We start from the raw sequence: 21109 nt of genomic DNA on the forward strand, positions 1-21109 counted from the left end.
GTTTTTGTTCCTTTCGACAAAATAAGGAACAGAAACCTAATCCTTCCCCCCAAGGAATCTGCTTTCAATTGGAAGCCTTCTTCAAATTGGAATAAATCCAAGCCATTTAAGAGATCAAAACCAGCCCCCAAGTCCGCATGAAGGTGCGGCCCTCATTCCAGCTCAGCTGGTAGGGGGCAGATTAACATTTTTCAAAGATGTTTGGATCAATTCGGTCCAAAATCATTGGATTCAGAGTATTGTCTCTCAGGGGTACAGAATAGGATTCAGAGTAAGACCGCCTGTGAGAAGATTTTTTTTCTCTCATGCATTCCGGTAAACCCAGTAAAGGCTCAGGCTTTCCTGAAGTGTGTTTCAGACCTGGAGTTATCAGGGGTAATCATGCCAGTTCCATTTCAGAAACAGGGTCTGGGGTTTTATTCAAATCTATTCATTCTCCCAAAGATAGAAATTTAATTCAGACCAGTTTTGGATCTAAAGATTTTGAATCGATATGTAAGAGTACCAACTTTCAAAATGGTGACTATAAGGACTATTCTGCCTTTTGTTCAGCAAGGGCATTATATGTCCACAATAGACTTCATATTCCGATTCATCCAGATCACTATCAGTTCCTAAGATTCTCTTTTCTAGACAAGCATTACCAATTTGTTGCACTTCCTTTTGGCCTAGCGACAGCTCCAAGAATCTTTTCAAAGGTTCTAGGTGCCCTACTCTCTGTAATCAGAGAGCGGGGTATTGCTGTATTTCCTTATTTGGACGATATTTTGGTACTCGCTCAGTCTTTACGTTCTGCAGAATCTCACACGAATCAACTAGTGTTGTTTCTTCGAAGACATGGTTGGAGGATCAATTTACCAAAAGGTTCTTTGATTCCACAGACAAGGGTAACCTTTTTAGGTTTCCAGATAGATTCAGTGTCCATGACTTTGTCTCTAACAGACGAGAGACGTTTGGAATTGGTTGCACTCTGTCGGAACCTTCAGTCTCAGTCATTCCTTTCAGCAGCTATGTGCATGGAAGTTTTAGGTCTCATGACTGCAGCATGGGACGCGATCCCCTTTGGTTCAGCATACAAAGCTGGAAAGGTCTCATATGAAAACGAGCAATGGTGCAGGGATTATACAAGAACATCACAATTAATATCCTTAAATCCCAATGTTCGACTTTCTCTGACTTGGTGGTTACATCACCATCGTATAATTTTAGGGGCCTCTTTCGTCTGTCCAACCTGGACTGTGATCACAACAGATGCAATTCTTTCAGGTTGGGGAGCTGTTTGGGGATCTCTGACAGCATAAGGGGTTTGGAAATCTCAAGAGGCGAAATTATCAATAAATATTTTGGAACTCCGTGCGATTCTCAGGGCTCTTCAGTTTTGGCCTCTATTGAAGAGAGAACCGTTCATTTGTTTTCAGGCAGACAATATCACAACTGTGGCATATGTCAATCATCAGGGTGGGACTCACAGTCCTCAAGCTATGAAAGAAGTATCTTGGATACTTGTTTGGGCGGAATCCAGCTCCTGTCTAATTTCTGCGGTTCATATCTTAGATATAGACAATTGGGAAGCGGATTACTTCAGTCGTCAGACTTTACATCCGGGTGAATGGTCTCTACACCCAGATGTGTTTTCTCAAATTGTTCAGATGTGGGGGCTTCCAGAAATAGATCTGATGGCAAAAAACTTCCCAGGTACCTGTCCAGGTCCAGGGATCCTCAGGCGGTAGCAGTGGATGCATTGAAACTTCCTTGGTGTTATCAACCTGCTTATATTTTCCCGCCTCTAGTTCTTTTTCTTCCAAGAGTGATCTCCAAAATCATCATGCAGCAATCGTTTATGCTGCTGGTAGCTCCAGCATGGCCTCACAGGTTTTGGTATGCGGATCTTGTTTGGATGTCCAGTTGCCAACCTTGGCCACTTCCTCTAAGGTCAGACCTTCTATCTCAAGGTACGTTTTTCCATCAGGATCTCAAATCATTAAATTTGAAGGTATGGAAATTGGACGCTTAGTGCTTAGTCATAGAGGTTTCTCTGACTCAGTGATTAATACTATGTTGCAGGCTCGTAAATCTGTTTCTAGAAAGATTTATTATCGAGTTTGAAAGACTTACATTTCATGGTGTTCTCATAAATTCTCTTGGCATTCTTTTAGAATTCCTAGAATTTTACAGTTTCTTCAGGATGGTTTGGATAAAGGTTTTTCTGCAAGTTCCTTGAAAGGACAAATCTCTGCTCTTTCTGTTTTATTTCAAAAAAAGATTGCTAAACTTCCTGATATTCATTGTTTTGTGCAGGCTTTGGTTCGTATCAAGCCTGTCATTAGTTCAATCTCCCCTCCTTGGAGTCTTAATTTAGTTTTGAAGGCTTTACAGGCTCCTCTGTTTGAGCCCATGCATTCTTTGGACATTAAACTACTTTCTTGTAAAGTGTTGTTTCTTTTGGCCATCTCTTCTGATAGAAGAGTTTCTGAATTATCTGCTCTCTCTTGTGAATCTCCTTTTCTGATTTTTTATCAGGATAAGGCGATTTCAATTAAATTCTTACATAAGGTTGTGAATTCTAACAACATTAATAGAGAAATTGTTGTCCTTTCTTTGTGTCCTAATGCTAAGAATTCTTTGGAGAGATCCTTACATTCTTTAGATGTGGTAAGAGCTTTGAAATATTATGTTGAAGCTACTAAAGATTTCAGGAAGACTTCAAGTCTATTTGTTATATTTTCTGGTTCTAGGAAAGGTCAGAAGGCTTCTGCTGTTTCCTTGGCTTCATGGTTAAAGCTTTTGATTCATCAAGCTTATTTGGAGTCGGGTCAAGCCCCGCCTCAGAGAATTATAGCTCATTCTACTAGATCAGTCTCCACTTTGTGGGCTTTTAAGAATGAAGCTTCAGTTGATCTGATTTGCAAAGCAGCAACTTGGTCTTCTTTGTATACATTTACTAAATTCTACCGTTTTGATGTTTTTGCTTCTTCCGAAGCAGTTTTTGGTAGAAAAGTTCTTCAGGCAGCTGTTTCAGTTTGATTCTTCTGCTTATGTTTTAAGTTTTTCTTTTCATTTATGAGAATAAACTTATATTTTGGGTTGTGGATTAATTTTTTTCAGCAAAAAATGGCTGTTTTTATTTGTATCCCTCCCTCTCTAGTGACTCTTGCGTGGAGTTCCACATCTTGGGTATTGCTATCCCATACGTCACTAGCTCATGGACTCTTGCCAATTACATGAAAGAAAACATAATTTATGTAAGAATTTACCTGATAAATTAATTTCTTTCATATTGGCAAGAGTCCATGAGTCCCACCTCTTTTTTATGGTGGTTATGATTTTTTTTGTATTAAGCACAATTATTTCCAAATTCCTTTGTTGATGCTGTTTACTCCTTTCTTTATCACCTCACTACTTGGCTATTCGTTAAACTGAATTGTGGGTGTGGTGAGGGGTGTATTTATAGGCATTTTGAGGTTTGGGAAACTTTGCCCCTCCTGGTAGGATTGTATATCCCATATGTCACTAGCTCATGGACTCTTGCCAATATGAAAGAAATTAATTTATCAGGTAAGTTCTTACATAAATTATGTTTTTCTCTTGCACTGCTCTTTCCGGGATATTGTGTTTCATTTGCGGGTGTCAGGGAGCCGCTATTTCAATCCGGGAGACTTCCGGTAGAGTTGCAATGTCGGTAGTGATATTGATGTTGCCCATTTTTTAAAGCTTGTATTTTGTTTTGTTTTTTCAGCCTAATTTCTGTCTTGTCTAATTAAAGGCACAATAAACGCTTTTTAATTAGAAGACATTTCTATTGTATTGCTATATAATAACATATCAGCCAAGTCTAAATGGTTTTAATACAAATTAACATTGTGTTTACCTCAGTTGTTTTTAAATAACAAATCTCCATCCACCATTTGCCTTATTTGGAAGAGCCAATCTCGACTTGAGTTTGCAGCTGATAAGGCTAGTCATTGTTTTTATGCTATCATGTGAATTGTTTTGTAGTTATCTGCTCAAGCCGATTAGAGCAAGATATATGGCAGGGTGAACATTTTTAAATACAGAGAATAAGAAAATCCTCATGTTTCTAGAGCTTAATTACATTAAAAAGGGGGCAAAATAAAGAATTAATATTGCAAAGTTGTTTCATTACACATAATTAAATATTTTTATAACAATCTCAAGGAGTTTATTGTTCCTTATTTAATTTACAAGTTTATTGCTTGTGGTTATGCATTGCTTTTGAAAAAGGTGTTATCTTGTTTCCTATATGTTTTTATGTTGTGGTTGATAAGATAAGTATAGCTTATCATCTATTTAGTTATTTGGTACTTTATTTTAAGATAAGACAAAACTGACACTTTGCATATGTTTATTGTAGGGCCTGTGGTCTATATATGTTTTGTCAGTGTGATAGATTTTAGATAGTGGTTGGCCCACAAAAATGTTTGTTTCCCTATCCCTGGCTGAAAATTTGTATTGTTGCCACAAATAGGACCTGCTGGTTGAAAATTTTATTTTTGCCACAAATAGGACCTGCTGGCTGTAAATTGTATTTTTGACACAAATTATACAGCTTTAAAAATCAGCCGCACTGAGCTGCGAGAGCTCTCTCTACGTCATGCTGCGACCGTCAAGCCACCTTATCTGTGTACCGCGTCTGTGTATGATAAGTAGTCTTGAGACTGTCTGCAAAGTAATTTTATTGACTGGACGCCATGTTTGGTTGATTAGGGGGCGGGTCCTGTAACCAAAGCTGGGGCAGCGAGTTCAGCTACAGCCGCGTCACACATGCTGAAGTACAGTGCCCATACCGCGGTCATAGACTCAGAGTCATAGCCGATTTAAAAAGTCTGCATTAGAGAAAGATTTCTCCCACATCAACGGTGGCGAGGCTCTTCACTCAGAATCTAGATTCTATCTAGAATTCTAGATTCTTCAAATTGAAGAGCCTCGCCGCCGTAGATGTGTGAGAAATCTTTCTCTTATTATGCAGACTTTTGAAATCTTACAGGCGGTCACCTCAAAATTAACTTGTGGCCCATTGGTAGACGGCGATCTACGTCTTGCCCACCACTGTTTTACAGTGCTTAAAAGGATATGAAACCCAATATTTTTTCTTTCATTATTCAGATAGAGCATGCAATTTTAAACAACTTTTCAATTTATTTATGTAATATTTTTTGCTTTGTTTTCTTGGTATACTTTTTTTTTTAATAGCATACTTAGGTAGACTCAGGAGCAACAATGCACTACTGGGAGCTACTGATTTGTGGTTGCACATATATGCCTTTTATCATCGGCTCACCTGATGTGTTCATCTAGATTTAAGCAGTGCATTGCTGCTAATTCAACAAAGAATACCAATTAAACACATTTGATAAGAGAATTCATTTGGATAAATGTTGTGCTCTACCTGAATAATGAAAGGGAAAAAAAAATGTTTCATGTCCCTTTAAGGTCATTCCCTTTGTTCATTCAGTTGAATGTTTAAAGTTTTGTTTTTGATGTTTCCTTAACATTTATACAGTGTTTAGTATTGTGAGGCCCACATAGTGTTTAGATAGTGTTTTAACTACTGCTATATTTTTACTATACACAAGTGTGTAGGAGGATTTGTTTATTTAGTTATCCTTATAGTAGAAATGACCAATAGCATGTAGCCACATAGGAGGGTGACAAGTAATCACACTACTTTTTATTAAAGGGACATAAAACCCTAAACATTTTTTTTCATGATTTAGAAAGAGCATGCAATTTTAAGCAACTTTCTAATTTACGTCTAAAATCTCATTTGCTTTATTCTCTTGATATCCTTTGCTGAAAAGCATATATAGATAGGCTCAGTAGCTGGTGACTGGTGGCTGCACATAGATGCCTCGTGTGAATGGCTCACCCATGTGCATTGCTATTTCTTCAACAAAGGATATCTAAAAATGAAGCAAATTAGATAATAGAAGTAAATTGGAATGTTGCTTAAAATTTTATTAAAATTGTAATAATGAAAGAAAAATTTGGGGTTTAATGTCCTTTAACTCTTAAACTTTTTCCCGATCTCCTTCCAGTCCCTTTAGATAGTTTTTATAAAATATATTACAAGGTTCAATCTTTACTTGTCTCCAACATTTGAGTGGTTCACATGTTAAAGGGACGCTGAACCCAATTTTTTTTCTTTTGTGATTCATATAGAGCATGAAATTTTAATCAACTTTCTAATTTACTTCTATTATCAATTTTTCTTCATTCTCTTGGAATCTTTATTTGAAATGCAAGAATGTAAGTTTAGATGCCGGCCCATTTTTGGTGAACAACCTAGGTTGTCCTTGCCGATTGGTGGATGAATTCATCCACCAATCAAAAACTGCTGTCCAGAGTTCTGAACCAAGAAAAAAGCTTAGATGCCTTCTTTTTTATATAAAGATAGCAAGAGAACGAGGAAACATTGATAATAGGAGTAAATTAGAAATTTTCTTAAAATCACATGCTCTATCTGATTCACGAAAGAAATTTTTTGGGTTCAGTGTCCCTTTAATTAACACTGTTTGTGGGATTGTTTACAACTACAGTTCTGATGTATGGTGTTGCGAACATTAACTTGTTTGGTTACATTAAAAAAGCACATGGTGCGAAGACCAGAAGGATGGTTTAATTGTGGTTATCCACAATCAAGTCCAGTCAGACTTTTGAGGGAGTGGCCATTCGTCTATATGCCAACAGTAATCAGTAACAGAAATGTCTTTTTTACAATGTGTTTGTTGTTATGTGGAGCTTAATCTGACTAATCAATGGTTAAGCTTATTGTTATGGGACAATATTGGTTGCCATTTTTTAAATCTGTTGTTGTGAAAGATAATACTGTATATTTGTTTATTTTAGGATTTTATTGGTTCTGTAGTTTTATATGTGTCAGTTATTAATATAACTGATCTTGATTATTTACGGGGATTTCCATGACTACCAGTTGGTAGTTTTTCTGACTTGTGGGTGGGCTGTTTTTTTTGGGGGGGGTTTCTGAGAAAGGAGTGAATACCCGAACACATCACTGATGTGAAAGCATACAGTATATCAGCTTCCAGAAAAATACATTTTATAATATAATATAATATATATATATATTATATATATATATATATATATATATATATATATATATATATATATATATAGTATTCTTCAACATAGGACTGCACTCACTGGGTTTTTTATAAAAAAATTATTTATTAGGTAACGTTTCGGAGTTCACAGACCCCTTCCTCAGACCAGAGCAAACATGTAACTAAACACAGTGACTTATATACCCGTTAAGCCCCACCCAATCAAATGTGAATTGTGCCAAAACTAGGGTTGTCATGGTGACAACCCCTGTATACATCAGTGTGACCTTACTACCAATACAGGCATTCATATATTTTACAAAATCAAATAGATGGTATAATAAATGCATAAACTATCAGATATGCTAATTAATAAATATGTAAGTGGATCCAGGCAACCATATGTTCATACCTTAGTTGAATCATTACAGTTAGAGGCATACAAATTCTAAAACATGTTATATTGATTTTAGACAATATGCTGCAATATGACATTTGAATTGTATAGGTCTGTTTAGTTATTGGGATTGAATGTGATATATTGTGACATTTGAATTTGCAACACATAGCAGTGTTTGTCTAAAATCAATATAACATGTTTTAGAATTTGTATGCCTCTAAATGTAATGATTCAACTAAGGTATGAACATATGGTTGCCTGGATCTCCGAAACGTTACCTAATAAATATTTTTTTTATAAAACCCAGTGAGTGCAGTCCTATGTTGAAGAATACTATGAATATTATTTGATCTGGTACCCTGGTTGGCGACTATATGACATTGGGAGTGCAGATACACATGAAAGATATATATATATTTCTCCAACATAGGTGTGTCCGGTCCACGGCGTCATCCTTACTTGTGGGATATTCTCTTCCCCAACAGGAAATGGCAAAGAGCCCAGCAAAGCTGGTCACATGATCCCTCCTAGGCTCCGTCTACCCCAGTCATTCTCTTTGCCGTTGTACAGGCAACATCTCCACGGAGATGGCTTAGAGTTTTTTAGTGTTTAACTGTAGTTTTTATTATTCAATCAAGAGTTTGTTATTTTGAAATAGTGCTGGTATGTACTATTTACTCAGAAACAGAAAAGAGATGAAGATTTCTGTTTGTATGAGGAAAATGATTTTAGCAACCGTCACTAAAATCCATGGCTGTTCCACACAGGACTGTTGAGAGCAATTAACTTCAGTTGGGGGAACAGTGAGCAGTCTCTTGCTGCTTGAGGTGTGACACATTCTAACAAGACGATGTAATGCTGGAAGCTGTCATTTTCCCTCTGGGATCCGGTAAGCCATGTTTATTACGATTGTAAATAAGGGCTTCAAAAAGGGCTTATTAAGACTGTAGACTTTTTTTGGGCTAAATCGATTGATTATTAACACATATTTAGCCTTGAGGAATCATTTTATCTGGGTATTTTGATATAATAATATCGGCAGGCACTGTTTTAGACACCTTATTCTTTAGGGGCTTTCCCAAAGCATAGGCAGAGCCTCATTTTCGCGCCGGTGTTGCGCACTTGTTTTTGAGAGGCATGGCATGCAGTCGCATGTGAGAGGAGCTCTGATACTTAGAAAAGACTTTCTGAAGGCGTCATTTGGTATCGTATTCCCCTTGGGGCTTGGTTGGGTCTCAGCAAAGCAGATACCAGGGACTGTAAAGGGGTTAAAGTTCAAAACGGCTCCGGTTCCGTTATTTTAAGGGTTAAAGCTTCCAAATTTGGTGTGCAATACTTTTAAGGCTTTAAGACACTGTGGTGAAAATTTGGTAAATTTTGAACAATTCCTTCATGTTTTTTCGCATTTGCAGTAATAAAGTGTGTTCAGTTTAAAATTTAAAGTGACAGTAACGGTTTTATTTTAAAACGTTTTTTGTACTTGTTATCAAGTTTATGCCTGTTTAACATGTCTGAACTACCAGATAGACTGTGTTCTGAATGTGGGGAAGCCAGAATTCCTATTCATTTAAATAAATGTGATTTATGTGACAATGACAATGATGCCCAAGATGATTCCTCAAGTGAGGGGAGTAAGCATGGTACTGCATCATTCCCTCCTTCGTCTACACGAGTCTTGCCCACTCAGGAGGCCCCTAGTACATCTAGCGCGCCAATACTCCTTACTATGCAACAATTAACGGCTGTAATGGATAATTCTGTCAAAAACATTTTAGCCAAAATGAACACTTATCAGCGTAAGCGCGACTGCTCTGTTTTAGATACTGAAGAGCATGACGACGCTGATATTAATATTTCTGAAGGGCCCCTAACTCAGTCTGATGGGGCCAGGGAGGTTTTGTCTGAGGGAGAAATTACTGATTCAGGGAACATTTCTCAACAAGCTGAACCTGATGTGATTGCATTTAAATTTAAGTTGGAACATCTCCGCATTCTGCTTAAGGAGGTATTATCCACTCTGGATGATTGTGACAAGTTGGTCATCCCAGAGAAACTATGTAAAATGGACAAGTTCCTAGAGGTGCCGGGGCTCCCAGAAGCTTTTCCTATACCCAAGCGGGTGGCGGACATTGTTAATAAAGAATGGGAAAGGCCCGGTATTCCTTTCGTCCCTCCCCCCATATTTAAAAAATTGTTTCCTATGGTCGACCCCAGAAAGGACTTATGGCAGACAGTCCCCAAGGTCGAGGGAGCGGTTTCCACTTTAAACAAACGCACCACTATACCCATAGAGGATAGTTGTGCTTTCAAAGATCCTATGGATAAAAAATTAGAAGGTTTGCTTAAAAAGATGTTTGTTCAGCAGGGTTACCTTCTACAACCAATTTCATGCATTGTCCCTGTCGCTACAGCCGCATGTTTCTGGTTCGATGAGCTGATAAAGGCGGTCGACAGTGATTCTCCTCCTTATGAGGAGATTATGGACAGAAACAATGCTCTCAAATTGGCTAATTCTTTCACCCTAGACGCCACTTTGCAATTGGCTAGGTTAGCGGCTAAGAATTCTGGGTTTGCTATTGTGGCGCGCAGAGCGCTTTGGTTGAAATCTTGGTCGGCTGATGCGTCTTCCAAGAACAAGCTACTTAACATTCCTTTCAAGGGGAAAACGCTGTTTGGCCCTGACTTGAAAGAGATTATCTCGGATATCACTGGGGGTAAGGGCCACGCCCTTCCTCAGGATCGGCCTTTCAAGGCAAAAAATAAACCTAATTTTCGTCCCTTTCGTAGAAACGGACCAGCCCAAAGTGCTACGTCCTCTAAGCAAGAGGGTAATACTTCTCAAGCCAAGCCAGCTTGGAGACCAATGCAAGGCTGGAACAAGGGAAAGCAGGCCAAGAAACCTGCCACTGCTACCAAGACAGCATGAAATGTTGGCCCCCGATCCGGGACCGGATCTGGTGGGGGGCAGACTCTCTCTCTTCGCTCAGGCTTGGGCAAGAGATGTTCTGGATCCTTGGGCGCTAGAAATAGTCTCCCAAGGTTATCTTCTGGAATTCAAGGGACTTCCCCCAAGGGGGAGGTTCCACAGGTCTCAGTTGTCTTCAGACCACATAAAAAGACAGGCATTCTTACATTGTGTAGAAGACCTGTTAAAAATGGGAGTGATTCATCCCGTTCCATTAAGAGAACAAGGGATGGGGTTCTACTCCAATCTGTTTATAGTTCCCAAAAAAGAGGGAACGTTCAGACCAATCTTAGATCTCAAGATCTTAAACAAGTTTCTCAAGGTTCCATCGTTCAAGATGGAAACCATTCGAACTATTCTTCCTTCCATCCAGGAAGGTCAATTCATGACCACGGTGGATTTAAAGGATGCGTATCTACATATTCCTATCCACAAGGAACATCATCGGTTCCTGAGGTTCGCATTCCTGGACAAACATTACCAGTTCGTGGCGCTTCCTTTCGGATTAGCCACTGCTCCAAGGATTTTCACAAAGGTACTAGGGTCCCTTCTAGCTGTGCTAAGACCAAGGGGCATTGCTGTAGTACCTTACTTGGACGACATTCTGATTCAAGCGTCGTCCCTTCCTCAAGCAAAGGCTCACACGGAAATTGTCCTGGCCTTTCTCAGATCTCACGGATGGAAAGTGAACGTGGAAAAGAGTTCTCTATCTCCGTCAACAAGGGTTCCCTTCTTGGGAACAATAATAGACTCCTTAGAAATGAGGATTTTTCTGACAGAGGCCAGAAAAACAAAACTTCTAGACTCTTGTCGGATACTCCATTCCGTTCCTCTTCCTTCCATAGCTCAGTGCATGGAAGTGATCGGGTTGATGGTAGCGGCAATGGACATAGTTCCTTTTGCACGCATTCATCTAAGACCATTACAACTGTGCATGCTCAGTCAGTGGAATGGGGACTATACAGACTTGTCTCCGAAGATACAAGTAAATCAGAGGACCAGAGACTCACTCCGTTGGTGGCTGTCCCTGGACAACCTGTCACGAGGGATGACATTCCGCAGACCAGAGTGGGTCATTGTCACGACCGACGCCAGTCTGATGGGCTGGGGCGCGGTCTGGGGATCCCTGAAAGCTCGGGGTCTTTGGTCTCGGGAAGAATCTCTTCTACCGATAAATATTCTGGAACTGAGAGCGATATTCAATGCTCTCAAGGCTTGGCCTCAGCTAGCGAGGGCCAAGTTCATACGGTTTCAATCAGACAACATGACAACTGTTGCGTACATCAACCATCAGGGGGGAACAAGGAGTTCCCTGGCGATGGAAGAAGTGACCAAAATCATTCTATGGGCGGAGTCTCACTCCTGCCACCTGTCTGCTATCCACATCCCAGGAGTGGAAAATTGGGAAGCGGATTTTCTGAGTCGTCAGACATTGCATCCGGGGGAGTGGGAACTCCATCCGGAAATCTTTGCCCAAGTCACTCAGCTGTGGGGCATTCCAGACATGGATCTGATGGCCTCTCGTCAGAACTTCAAAGTTCCTTGCTACGGGTCCAGATCCAGGGATCCCAAGGCGGCTCTAGTGGATGCACTAGTAGCACCTTGGACCTTCAAACTAGCTTATGTGTTCCCGCCGTTTCCTCTCATCCCCAGGCTGGTAGCCAGGATCAATCAGGAGAGGGCGTCGGTGATCTTGATAGCTCCTGCGTGGCCACGCAGGACTTGGTACGCAGATCTGGTGAATATGTCATCGGCTCCTCCTTGGAAGCTACCTTTGAGACGAGACCTTCTTGTTCAGGGTCCGTTCGAACATCCGAATCTGGTTTCACTCCAGCTGACTGCTTGGAGATTGAACGCTTGATCTTATCGAAGCGAGGATTCTCAGATTCTGTTATCGATACTCTTGTTCAGGCCAGAAAGCCTGTAACTAGAAAGATTTACCACAAAATTTGGAAAAAATATATCTGTTGGTGTGAATCTAAAGGATTCCCTTGGGACAAGGTTAAGATTCCTAGGATTCTATCCTTCCTTCAAGAAGGATTGGAAAAAGGATTATCTGCAAGTTCCCTGAAGGGACAGATTTCTGCCTTGTCTGTGTTACTTCACAAAAAGCTGGCCGCTGTGCCAGATGTTCAAGCCTTTGTTCAGGCTCTGGTTAGAATTAAGCCTGTTTACAAACCTTTGACTCCTCCTTGGAGTCTCAATTTAGTTCTTTCAGTTCTTCAGGGGGTTCCGTTTGAACCCTTGCATTCCGTTGATATTAAGTTATTATCTTGGAAAGTTTTGTTTTTAGTTGCAATTTCTTCTGCTAGAAGAGTTTCAGAATTATCTGCTCTGCAGTGTTCTCCTCCTTATCTGGTGTTCCATGCAGATAAGGTGGTTTTACGTACTAAACCTGGTTTTCTTCCAAAAGTTGTTTCTAACAAAAACATTAACCAGGAGATTATCGTACCTTCTCTGTGTCCGAAACCAGTTTCAAAGAAGGAACGTTTGTTGCACAATTTGGATGTTGTTCGCGCTCTAAAATTCTATTTAGATGCTACAAAGGATTTTAGACAAACATCTTCCTTGTTTGTTGTTTATTCCGGTAAAAGGAGAGGTCAAAAAGCAACTTCTACCTCTCTCTCTTTTGGATTAAAAGCATCATCAGATTGGCTTACGAGACTGCCGGACGGCAGCCTCCCGAAAGAATCACAGCTCATTCCACTAGGGCTGTGGCTTCCACATGGGCCTTCAAGAACGAGGCTTCTGTTGATCAGATATGTAGGGCAGCGACTTGGTCTTCACTGCACACTTTTACCAAATTTTACAAGTTTGATACTTTTGCTTCTTCTGAGGCTATTTTTGGGAGAAAGGTTTTGCAAGCCGTGGTGCCTTCCATTTAGGTGACCTGATTTGCTCCCTCCCTTCATCCGTGTCCTAAAGCTTTGGTATTGGTTCCCACAAGTAAGGATGACGCCGTGGACCGGACACACCTATGTTGGAGAAAACAGAATTTATGTTTACCTGATAAATTACTTTCTCCAACGGTGTGTCCGGTCCACGGCCCGCCCTGGTTTTTTTAATCAGGTCTGATAATTTATTTTCTTTAACTACAGTCACCACGGTACCATATGGTTTCTCCTATGCAAATATTCCTCCTTAACGTCGGTCGAATGACTGGGGTAGGCGGAGCCTAGGAGGGATCATGTGACCAGCTTTGCTGGGCTCTTTGCCATTTCCTGTTGGGGAAGAGAATATCCCACAAGTAAGGATGACGCCGTGGACCGGACACACCGTTGGAGAAAGTAATTTATCAGGTAAACATAAATTCTGTTATATATATATATATATATATATATATATATATATATATAATGTTATTATTATTTTTTATTATATATATATTTAACTATTTAGTTTGCAATCTTTAGCTACAAAAGTTAACTCAAATTTACTGAAATAGGCTACAAAGTTACAGGGTAGCCCTTGTAGTTTTTAGCATTAGTTATGTAATATTATAACTTAATATATATTATGTGCTATTATATCATCTATTTAAAGCTCTAAAATTAATGTAAAAACAGCAATATAAAATTAGTTGTTATGCTTGTCACTATACATTAATAAGGTTCTGTTTATCAGCCAGTGGAAAGTGATTTTTGTTTATTTGCTGCATATAAAAATGAAATGTTAATAGTTTTTGTAGAACATGCACACAGACATACACTTCCTGTTAGCTTCCATATCAAAAAGGTCAGCATGGAAATTATTTTTTAAACTGTTACTGCTCTTTTATATGCATGATAGCAATTATTTTACAATTCACTGTACTGGCCCTTTAAGAAAGCAAATGAATGGCAAACTACTGGCATGTGCGGTACACAGTAATACAGTGCTATACTATAAATGCAGGTGACAAATACTCTTCTGCTTGTTTTCAGCTAAGAGGCCTGTGGAACAACTTCCTCAATAGTGGTCACGTGATCACTAGGAACAGGCGCTATTGTGAACTGGTGCAAAACCAGGGCTACCTGTACTCAAAAAATGTAATTGAAATCTAGATCCATTGATTGTAGATTTGCATTCTGGATCTGAATCAATCTTAAATTTGTATTATTTTAGTTGAAAAATACCTTTTAAAAATTTGCCCATACAGTTTAAAATTCTTCATTTGAGAAAACATGCAATCACATACAAGGATGACTTTAGAAAACTGTTACTTTTCCCTAGAGCGAATTTGATTACGTACATTCAGAGACTTGGTGTCAAGTCAGTATGGGCCAAGCTGTCAACACAGATTGACAGAAGGCAGTGTCCTCTATCAAGACACAGACCTTAGGCCAATTAGTAGTGATACTCTAGGATATCTTAAGACATTTCCTAGAGTGTCACCACTAATTGACCTATAGGATTACCATATATGATTTGTCTAAAATAATACTCATATCACAACGGAATTAAAGTTTTTGTGTACTGTATATGCATAACTACAATTATAAGGTATCCTATAACTACAGCCAGGGCCCCATTTCCCAGTTTTGCATAACCAACACTGTTATATTAATATACTTTTTACCTCTGTGATTACATTGTATCTAATGACATTTTATTTATTATCTATTGACTTTCAATTTAGCCAATTAGTGCAGTGTCTGCCACAATCCACGGGCGTGATCACAATGTTATCTATATGGTTTACATGAACTAGCTCTCCCCTGTTGTGAAAAGCAAATTAAAAAGCATGTGATAAGAGGCAGCCCTCAAGGGTTCAGAAATTTATATATGAGACTTCCTAGGTTTAGCTTTCAACTAAGAATATCAAGAGAACAAAGCAAAATTGATGCTAAAAGTAAATTGGAAAGTTGTTTAAAATTACATGCCCTATTTGAAACATGAAAGTTTTTTTTCTGGACTTGACTGTCCCTTTAAATAATGCTTTTGGGAAGGCAATTCTCAACTGTCATCTTATAATCGTAATCCATGATCTATACATTCAGATCACTCATCAAAGTGACTTAGATGAAACCCAGAACATGTATTTTGTGATGCAGAGCATGCAAATGAATTTATATATATATATAAATATATATATATTATAAAAAAATTTTTAGCGGGGGACATGCAACTTCGTGTGAGCTAATGTTTTCAAACTTTTGTTTTTATTTGCTGGCAGATAATATATTTACAAGGTGCATATATTTATGCATGTATTACTTTATTATAGCAAGAGATTGTTTTTATGACTATTAGTATATAAAAAAAATGCATAAATAGATATTACAAGATGTTTAGTATGTTGTCATATGCACACTCCTGAGCCTACTTCAGAATGCTCTTATGAAAAGTTGCTGTTTCCACTAAGAATAACCAGAAAAAGTGGTACATTTTGATAATAGATGTACACTTTTTTTTTTTTAAATTATACACTCCATCTGAATTATAATAACTTAATTTTGACTTACAAGTCCCTTTAAAGGGACACTATGGTTGGAAAAAAGTTTTGTGATTCAGAAAAAGCATGCAATTTAAAACAAAATTCTAAGATATTTCCCTTTTCAAACTGTGCACATTTGTTTTATATGCACACTTTGAGGCTCCAGCCTCTACTGAGCATTTGCAAAAGTAAACAGTATATACGTATATGCATTTTCTGATTGGCCGATGACTTTCACATGATACAGTGGGAGGGACAACTGTATTAAATTTGCCAGAAAATATTCTACTGCTAATTTCAAATTCAAATTGCATTGTCTTTTTATTGTGTGTCTGTCAATTATTCAATTCTACTGCAGTGTTCTCCACAGAATTTTTTTTCCTGCCGGGTGGCATTATGAAGTAGCCGAGGTGGCATTATGAGGTAGCCAAGTGGGGAAGTGTAATATTTTCTAATATTATATAATTTAAGCTATCCAAAGCACAAATTAATTAAATAATTTAACATAAATGTATTTAATGGTAATTTGTGCAATAAAAATTGATTTTTAATATTAGCCAATTTTAGCTTAATATTGACTAAAATTTTAGCCGGGCTGTCGGTTAAATCAACCATGTGATGCACCCGCTATAAAGGTCCTGTGGAGAACACTGTACTGTATTTAGTTGTCCTTTAACTTAGTAAATAAGAAATAGTAGCTCAAATTAATGTTTCTTTCTTTGCAGGGTCCGCTGTTTGGCAGCTGATTGCATCTTTCTTAAAGCTTCCCATTTCTGGCACCCATTGCATAGTCGGCTCAACAATTGGATTCTCTCTTGTCGCAATTGGTACACATGGTGTGCAGTGGATGCAGCTTGTCAAGATTGGTAATTGACATTTCCTTTTATAAATGAGGGTATGTGGAAATGTTCCCTAGATCTAACTGGCCTATGTATATATTTCCTACCTATTCGGTAGGGTTGATCTTTGCACATTTAGGTAAAAATGTCTTCTAATTTGCTAACATAAAATATATCCTACATCCAACTTTGTGTATGGATACTTCCCACATTTTCATTGTAAGTCCTTGGATCATGTGTGAAGTCTGGATCCTCTGAGGAGGAGCTATATAGCCTAGAGGTGGGGTTTGGTTGGATTAACTGTTCCTGGGCAGGGGCTGAGTGTACTTGGGGGGACGGGGGGGCTATATAGTCCCAGGTTTCTTTCAGCTACCTAATCAGGACAGACCCACAAATCCAGATAATGTGGAGCTCAGTATGCGCAGAGACTTTAATTAATATGAACCTAGTGGTAAGCAAATTTGTCTGTCCTGCATGTAGATTTGTTCCTTTTTTATACACATGCTATGTACTTTTTTAATGTTTTAATTGGTGATGGCAATTTGACATATTCTATTCCTCAATACTAACCTTAAAATAGCATGTATACTTTTGCAGTTAAAAAAATATTCCTGGTTTGAATAGTCACCTTAAAGTGAATATCAAATGAATTTCTGTTCTCCTTTGCTGCCTGCAAGGACACATAGAATAAGACTAAAAAGTCATGATACTTTAGTGATAGTGGCTTCAAAATATGGTGAGGAAGGAGTGTAGTGTTTCAAAAAATGTTTGTGGGGGGTTTTCAGTGAATATTTAAATACTGACATTTTTCTAATGTTTTTTATGTTTAAGGGATAAATTAAACGTCAATATCCTATCTATCTTTCTATCTATCTGATCTATCTATCTAAAATGTATATAAAACATAGAAACCAGATATATATTTAGGAATACAGTAACATACACAACTGGACTTGAATGGTAAATAAAAAATTGCATTACAATTAGCAGTTAATTAATACGGATATGAAATCTTCCATGTGGTTTATTTATTTTATTTTTTTTTGGACAAAGCTGGAAAGGCTGAATAATTGCTTTGATAAGGCAATTTAGCTTAGGATCTCTGATGCCTTTGAAAAAGAATGTAGATTCTAGAGTAAATCCAGAGATATTTGTGAAAAATGAATTTATTATTGGTATTTAAAATGCACAAGAATAATGCTTTTATTAAGTTATCTGTGCTATAGCAATAACATTTCTAATGCACACTTACAATAACTATTCTCATGCACACCTCTTTTATGATAAGTCACATGCACATATTTATCTGCTAAACGCGCTCAGAGTACTGCTTGTTGACATCACACTGACTAGACATGTACGCAGCCTGACGCCTTACAGTGGGCTGGATGAACATTACCACTGCAGATGCATGAAAGTAAATTGCAAAAAAAAATGTTTACTGATGGTATTTTAAATGGACAGCTCTACATGTAAACTATTATTAATATATCTAATATGAATGTAAAGAAAAATAATCTGAAGATTTTTTGGGGAGTTGAAGTACCAGAGAATTAACAATATAATAACATAAATTAATTTGTTAATATTTATTAATACCGTATCTACTTGTTTTTCTTTTCCATTAATAGAATCTTATTATTCAAAAGTGTATTCTTTCCATCTGCTAAAATATATTGTTTTAGCTTTCTGTCCAATAGAATAATTGGAATTGAATCCGGTGTGCTGTGTATGAAATTATTTGTCTTTTATAATACTAATAGGTAAAATAACCAAACTCCTAAACATGCTTTTTTATGCCCTTTGTCCAGTTGCCTCTTGGTTTATTTCCCCATTGCTGTCTGGTCTGATGTCTGGTCTGCTGTTTATGCTGATTAAGTATTTCATCCTGAATAAGGTAAGTTATATATTTATAATAATGTTTATTTATCTATCCACGCTGTTAATAAATTCTTGGAATGCTTTTTTTTCCTCGTCAATTGTAGTGGATTTGTAACATAAGTTCTAGTTGTGGTGTTTTTGTTATTTCATTTTGTTTTTGTTTTTTTACCAAAGAGAAGTTAAAATAGTTTTGTATCGATATATGAAATATTTTGGTATACGGATTTACCATAAATGATATTGGATGTAATAGCTCTTGTTAAATATACAGTAGAAGAATGTAGATTATTATTACTAAATCCATTCATAGATTATTATTATTGCTTGATGATGATTAAGACTTTAAATAAAAATAGTAAAAACTTAGCACAAGTCTTTGAAAAGCCAAAGAAAGTACCACAATCTTATGTTTGATTGATGTATGTATGTGTGTGTGTATATGAATATATAAGTATATATACAAATCCAAATGCAGCACACTCTTACCTTGTCTTTCAGCCAACAGGGTGCAAGTGAAATCATTAACATAAGGCCAATAAACAGGTGGCACTCTCTGGATTTTCCAAGTGCTATTGTATATGTATGTATGTATGTATATGTGTGTGTGCATGTATATATATGTGTGTATGTATGTATATATATATATATATATATATATATATATATATGTGTATATATATATATAATCTCTCAGGTTTTTCTTATGCACTTTTTCAGATCATGTATTTCATAGATTGCTAGATAAACTCTCTTCTTCAGCAATAATATGGTTAAACTGCACAATATTTCTTCTGTTAATGCTTCCTGATAACATTTTAAATCTTGTTTTTCAGGAAGATCCAGTGCCCAGTGGGTTACGGGCACTTCCGATATTTTATGCTGCTACAATAGGAATTAATTTGTTTTCAATATTATATACTGGAGCACCTTGTAAGTAATGCTATAGAGTTAAATATAGAGCATGTGCTTGATCTGTGTTGGAAGTCATTGCATCTATGTTATATTTTGTTTCTGAAAATTGCATAATCTATATACTGAAAGGGTCAGTCAATTTTTAAAATTATTCAGCAGATCTTAATTAAAGATTTAAACAGTTAATTTGTCCGACTCAGTCTTCTCTTGGGTTGCTTCCTATGTCTCAAACGGCTTGTTACGTTTTCTTTAACAGCATATCCTCTGACCCTTTGCCTCTCTCTTAGTAGGAGTACCACAAGGCTCTGTTTTGGGTCCCTTGCTTTTTTCTATCTTTACATTTTACCTTGGAAAACTTTTATCCTCCTTTGGGTTCTACTAACACTTATTAACTGATGATACACAAATCAGTCTTTCCTCTCCTGATATATCTCCCTCTTTTTTTCAACCAGATTACCTACTGTGTCTCTGCAATTTCATCTTGGATGTCTTTACTCAATTTGTTTAAAACTGAGCTGCTTCTAATTCCTCCTTCTTCTAGACATCTCACACATGACACTTCCGTTACAGTTGGAGATTCTATTCTCAAACCACTTCCCAGGTCCTCTGTCTTTGGCTCACAATTACCTCTGAACTCACATTCACTCCACATATACAAACACTTACAAAATTCTGCCGTGCACACCTACGCAACATTTCCAGAATTCACTCTTTCCTTACTCAAAAAAAAAATACAAAAATATGAATTCCCTCATTTTGTCACATCGACTACATCAACCTTCTTCTAAATAGACTTTCAAACTCTGCCTCTCCCCCTCCAGCCATGAATACTTCAACTAGACTCATCCACCAATGTCTCTAATCTACATCAATTACTCTGCCAGTCCCTATACTTGCTCTCCATATTATCCCTAACCTATAAAGCACTCATCAGCCTCACTCCCAACTATATATAATGTCTCAGCCTGCCCTCTTCGATCAACTTCTGATTTACGTCTCCCGACTTCTATTATCTCTACTTCCCTCTCTCATATCTAAGACTTCTCACACGCTGCTCCTATTCTCTGTAACTCTCTACCCTGCTAACCTTGTATAGTTTAAGAAGCTTTTTGAAAACCCACCTATTCAGAGAGGCTTATCATTCTCCTCTGTTTTTCATCCTGAACTGCCTTCACTTGCTGCTGCAACTGCAATCCATGTGACAAACCACCCCAAATCTTACGTCTCTGCACCCTCGTCCTGTAGACTTTACGCTCTTCAAAGCAGGGCCCTCCTTCTCCTTTAATAGTTTTGTTTAGTCTGTTATGTATTTGTATCTTACCACAAATCTTTGTCATTTTATACCCTTATCTTCTGTACCCAGTGCTACAAACGTTTGTGGTGCTATATATAGAAATGATAATAATACTTCTGCTTATGGTTGAGCCAATTGGTTTGCAATGGTCTGCCCCTGTTTATTTCTTCAGGGCATGCTCTCTGTTTCCTCAGTGCACAAAAATCAGTTAGGGTGGGCTGTCTTATAACTGTTGTCTGTATTGAAAAAAAAAATGCTCAGTTGTTGGGGTATTGATTATTAAAGGCATTTTGTTTTAAAACATCAGCGATTCAGTT

The 21109-nt window shown here is 37.7% G+C and overlaps 1 protein-coding gene across 5 annotated transcripts in view; it reads left to right on the plus strand.

Moving 5' to 3' along the window:
• The window catches only part of SLC20A2 (solute carrier family 20 member 2), a 254933-nt gene that overhangs the window by 202253 nt on the left and 31571 nt on the right, over positions 1 to 21109 (plus strand). For all 5 annotated transcript variants that reach the window (XM_053703198.1, XM_053703199.1, XM_053703197.1 and 2 more), the window contains 3 exons: positions 16592 to 16732; positions 18517 to 18602; positions 19420 to 19516. In XM_053703198.1, coding sequence (XP_053559173.1) covers positions 16592 to 16732; positions 18517 to 18602; positions 19420 to 19516 — 324 coding nt within the window. The remainder of the gene's footprint in view (positions 1 to 16591; positions 16733 to 18516; positions 18603 to 19419; positions 19517 to 21109) is intronic.

Source organism: Bombina bombina, chromosome 2, assembly GCF_027579735.1.
Source record: "Bombina bombina isolate aBomBom1 chromosome 2, aBomBom1.pri, whole genome shotgun sequence".
In the NCBI taxonomy this organism is placed as follows: domain Eukaryota; kingdom Metazoa; phylum Chordata; class Amphibia; order Anura; family Bombinatoridae; genus Bombina; species Bombina bombina.